At 38.7% G+C, this 5,219-nt stretch overlaps 1 protein-coding gene across 3 annotated transcripts in view; it reads left to right on the top strand.

The window, feature by feature from the left end:
- The window catches only part of SH3BP2 (SH3-domain binding protein 2), an 18,957-nt gene that overhangs the window by 1,022 nt on the left and 12,716 nt on the right, over positions 1-5,219 (top strand). For 2 of the 3 annotated variants that reach the window (XM_010073542.1, XM_010073543.1), the window contains exon 1: positions 1,329-1,438. The exons of the other annotated variant lie outside the window; for it this stretch is intronic. In XM_010073542.1, the coding sequence (XP_010071844.1) occupies positions 1,329-1,438 (110 nt within the window). Of the gene's footprint in view, positions 1-1,328; positions 1,439-5,219 lie in introns of those variants that run through there. 3 annotated transcript variants of the gene reach the window in all.

The following is a 5,219-nucleotide window of genomic DNA, read 5'->3' on the forward strand; positions in this document are numbered from 1 at the left end:
TTTTTTCCAGTGTTACGTACACTCAAATGCTGTCATTTTGATCACAGCCTTTTTACTGAAGTAGAGGTGAAGGTTGCAAAGATGGTAATGCTAACTTAGAAGAGTATGCTTAGATAGCCGGGAACTGGAGGGAAGAAAGATTGCTTTTAAAGCACTGTGTGTTAATGAGTAAAGTCTAAATTGGTAACTGATATTGTAGCAGGTAAAGCAAGTGAATTTAATTTGCAAACTGATGAGATGTAGTCCTCTTTACATCTTCTCTGTGTGAAAAATCTGAAGTATTTGGCCAGTATCTGAAATATTATTTTCTCCTGTGCTTTGACTGTTGGATAGCTTACAAAAAGAAAAGTCATTGTATAGAAACTTTTTCCTTCTCTTTTGGAGTACAGATTCACGTCCATTTCCCCAAAGATAGGTGAAGTAAGCTTTACTTGGCATATTCGTGTATGTAGGTTTTGTCCATCATTCTGAAACTTGCTAGTTGTTTTTGTCTTATTTGAACTTTCTAGCCCAGAGTGTTGATTAATTCCAGACAAAGTCAGGGAAACATGTGAATTCTTTTAAGAGCTCCAGATGAAAATGTGTGTAAAACAATGGTGTTTATTTATCATCAGTTGGTGATACTTGTCCTGTAGAATTGTTGCCCTTGTGACTCTCTTGGAGTCACATGTTACTGTCTTTTGTGGTTTGTGTAGCATCAAATGTACAGGCAAGACTTGCTTTAAAGCATGTATATGCTGCATAATCTTTCAAAATGGCTATTTTTAATTTCTTGGATTGAAGAGGGAAGGACAAGCTCCAGCTATAGGAGAGAAAAGAGAGATTAAACACTTACTGTAGTTCCGTGGTGCAGTGCTAGTACCTGAACCACAGGCTCTTCAGAAGCACAGGCAGCATTTCTGAGCTGTGCCTCTGGTGGTGTGAGAACCTGAGTACGCTGTAAGAAAAAAGGATTACTTTCTTTTTCTCCCAAGGGAAAGTAGTTGATTGAAAGTTGACTAGGAAGTAAGTGAGCACTGGAAAATCCCCTCTGCTTTCTGGCTCGCCGTCTGACAGAGGTTTGAGGTATGCAGGGTTTGATTTATAACCTCTCCGGGAAGTTGGGAAATCTGACAAAGATAGTGCTGCCCACTAACACTGGGAGAAACAGGAAGTAACAAAGGAAACAAGTCATTGCCTAGGCGTCCCTTTTGGCCACAGCACGGTGCAGATGCACAAGCAGTTGGGGCAGGGTTTCTGTTTCTTTTGTGTGTTGAGCGTAACAGCAGCTATCGCAGTCACTCCCAACCTTATACACGAAATGGGAGAAGTGCAGAGATGTTCCTGTCATGCCTGAGAGGGGTCATAAGTTATTAATGGCTTTGGCATCACAAAGAAAACAATCATTCGGTGAAACTGTCAGGAGAAAAACTATGTGTCGGTCAGGCACAATCACCAGGTTAGTGCATATTTGTGGCTTGTATTTCTGTCATCTCTTCTCTTTTGGTTAGAGAGCAGACTAAAACTAAGAGTAGAATATTGTATCTGGGGTAAAATACTTCTAGCTCATGCAGAAAATTCAAGGGTAAACATTTGCCAGAAAAGAAAAGCAAGTTGAAGCAAGTTAAACTGAGTAAGCCTACAACAGTGTATCTCCGTCGGGCTTGCTTCTCTGTTCCCTTTGTCCTGCAAGATTTATTTGACTTCCTGGTGTTTGTACTGTGCTATTATGAGACACTATTGTGAAAGGGGCTGTTAGAAGTATTAAGAAATGGAATGTGTAAGCAGAAAAGTAGGAGAGATATGGAAGCATATTTCAGAAATACTGGAGAATGGTTAATAAAGGGAAAAGAGACCCAAATATTTTGCATAAAGCAGTTTTAAGAACAGGTGTTAAATGTTTAGATGTTTGAATCAGAAAACTAGTTTTTGTTCAGAATTGCTAAGAGCACATTGGGGAAGTTTTCGTTTTACAGTTTTGCTATTTGTAATGCTGCCTCATTTTTGGTTAAGCCCTTTGTAGAGACTGAAACTTCAGTGTCCTTCTGCATTACATGAGGAATGCATTAGTTTCTGTAAGTTATATATTTTATATGTAATGTTATATGTAAGTTATATACTCAGAAGGAAGGTAGCATCTTGTTTTGCTAGGTTTTACTTTCAAAATACAATTTGAAGACTAGAAGTTATGAGATATTATGGAGTTTAAGAAGTTCTCAGACATAATTGGCATAGAGATTCTTGTTACAAATTCAGATCAGGTTTAATTTTTGTACTGCAGCTTTGGAGGCTGATTTTTTTTGTTTTCAGCATGACCAAACTGGGCTCCAGGACAGATCATAAATATTATTATAACAAGTGAGAACTTTTAATGCTACTTTTGGCAGCTGTAGTTTCAGAGATGAGGGTAATGTGTTTTTATGGTATATGCTGCAAGATGTGGAGGTGATCACATCTGCCATATGTTCTGCTGAAGTTGAGCAAGAAGTGAGGACTCATGGCTCTTCCAGGATGCAATCTTTAGTTGAGTCAGCTTGCATTTGCTTTATTGGGGCTGAACGCCAATAGCTCTTAAGGCCAAAAGCAGTGTTTTTCTATAATGTAATCCAGATTTTTAATGTGGCAGAATTTTATTTTTACTCATGGAGAGACTTTTAGCCTATGAAGTTGTGCCCTAGCCTCCAATCTAGCTATTCTATATATGCTGACTGAGTATAGGTTAAAATGACTTCACAGATATATACATTTGCATACTACACAATAACAGAGGTCTACTCTCCATTTGGAGTTTGAGCTTGGTAACAGTATTATTGTGATTTAGAAGAAACTTCTGAGTTGGACTGGTATTATTTGGTTACACGATGGAGTGTGTAATTTCACATTTTTTGGTGCTGTTTTGACTTTCATGGTACTTTATCACAATGGGCTGGTTTTTTAGTGTTTGAGAAAAGAATACTCATGATAGATCTGGACTGACTTGATTGGTATGTTAACAATACACTGCAAATTGGTTTGGTTTTCAGTCTGGCAGACCAGTTTGTATATATTAAACAATTAGAACAGTAGTTTTATAAGCTCAGTATCACGCTGGAGAGTGCTAACTGCTCTGTTCTGTCTTTCCAAAAGCATTGTTGAATGACAAAGTGAATCCTATAAACTGCTGTTCCACCATTTCTCCTCCTACACTCTAAGGCCTGTCATCTCCCTCACAGGCATAGAATTATCATGGGGATCATCTGAGAAACAAAGTGATGCAAGGCCTTTCACCGTCTGCTGCCATCCTCTTCTGGTTCAGAGGGTTCCATTCAGTGCTGTTTCAATGGGGGAGAAAGATGATTTGATAGCCACTTATAATGGGTTTTGGGGCTTGATGGAAGACTTAATTTAAAAATATACATCTAGTCCCTTGGTAAGTGGGAAGAAGAATAAAATGCGTAGCTATTACTAAGAGATTGAACAAAATAATGCATGAATAATGTCACCTTCTGTTTGTACCACAGGACTGGTGTCAGAAAGCAAACAGGGCTTGGCTCTGATTGCACTAAGCGGGCCCTTTCTGTTAACTTAATTGTCAGTGCTGTGGAAGAGACTTATGTACCTGGGGTGACAATGTGTAGTGGGGTCTTTGGCGTGTAGTGCAAGAATATGACTGCATAAGAAACAACTTGGAAATATCTTTCTGTTCTTCATGATCATGGAGCTAATAGGTTCTAAAGTGACTTCAGTGCTTGCTGTCGATCTGTTCTTCATGTAATGGATCAAAAGAATTATATGAGGATTATCAAGACTGGAAGGAACAATTTCAGTGAGCTAAAGGCAACCATGTTGTAGATGCTGAGATCTGAAAAATCTTCAAGAGCATCTATTTTTCCTTCTTCCCACCCCTACAATAAAGATCATGCAGTCACATTGTTTTGACAGCTTTCTCCCAGCAGCTTGATGCAAAATAGCATCTAGTGTTATATCAGGTTTGTTCTGTACTTTCAAGAAAAGAAGAAAATCTGCTTGGGACTAATTCAACGTACTTAAATGGGTTTGAGAAGCCTAACTCAAACATTTCAGTTTGGAATACCAAAATCTTCCCTACATGTCTGCAATGTGTCTGCAAATGAAAGTGCTTGAGGAATCTGCGGAGGTGATAAGGAGTGCTATAAGCCACAGGGAGATCCAGAAAATAGGTGTAGCAGCCTCTAAATCTATTGAAAAGACCGGTATATTAGGTGGGCTCTGCGTGCTTGGTTCTGTGGAGTTCAGCCACATCTCCTTTTATTCACTTAGCTGGGATGGGGAAGTTCTGGGGTTTGGTCTCTATTCTCAGTATTGTTTTATAGTGAGTAATCAAAAGTAAGAAGTGTTCATGAATAGAGGAAGCAAAACCTGACATTCTGCTGTCCTTCCCCCTCAGTTAAATCCTGTAGTCATCACCTTGTAGAACTGATTTTTTTTGTGTGTGTGTTTTTTACCACCCCCCTGGCTTGCTCCTCTGCTTCCATGATTTATTGATTTTTTTTTTTTTTTTCTGTCTGCCTGATATTCAGGCTTTTCAGGTGGAGGAGAAACTGCCCCATCAAGGCACACTTTAATGATTAGTCCAGCTAGTCTATTCCCACACAGAAGGCCAACATGACCTAGTCAAATATTTGTTTTCTGTATTGACCTAGGGTGGGATACCCTTGTCCCTGGTATTTGTCATTGGCTTCCTAGAAATCTGAGCTTACTGGTTGTTTTGGATAACCTCTCTGAGACATTTAACTCTGCCTCTTCTGATATATTTTCAACCTAAGTACATAACACTGAAACAGTTTCATACCAAAGGCTAGGCCCTGAAGTCCTTTCTTGTTCTGTTCTTTGTAGTAAAAGCACACAGGATTTGAAGACCCATGATGAACTTGAACCTGTTGGATGGCATTGAGACTAATGTTAAAGTTAGATCAAAAAAACAGAATCAAAGTATATTTGTCTGAATAAAGAGGTTCCATTTTTACTTGATCTTTTTTTCAGAATATAACTAGAAACAGACTGAAATAACTTAATAATAAATTAATTTCTAATGTTTGAATGTTGATATGCCTGTTCTTAAAAGAAAAATTTAGCCCAGAACTTGCCTTTGCATTCCTCATTTCAAGGAAATGACTCTTAGCAATACTGCAGTGTGGTTTGGTGTCAGCAGCCAGCTGGTTAGCACTCTTCATTTCCTCGCTTTGACTATTCTGCAAGATGTGGAGAAATAATTTGGAGGA

The sequence above is a fragment of the Pterocles gutturalis genome, unplaced genomic scaffold (assembly GCF_000699245.1).
Source record: "Pterocles gutturalis isolate BGI_N339 unplaced genomic scaffold, ASM69924v1 scaffold22742, whole genome shotgun sequence".
Classification (NCBI taxonomy): Eukaryota; Metazoa; Chordata; class Aves; order Pterocliformes; family Pteroclidae; genus Pterocles; species Pterocles gutturalis.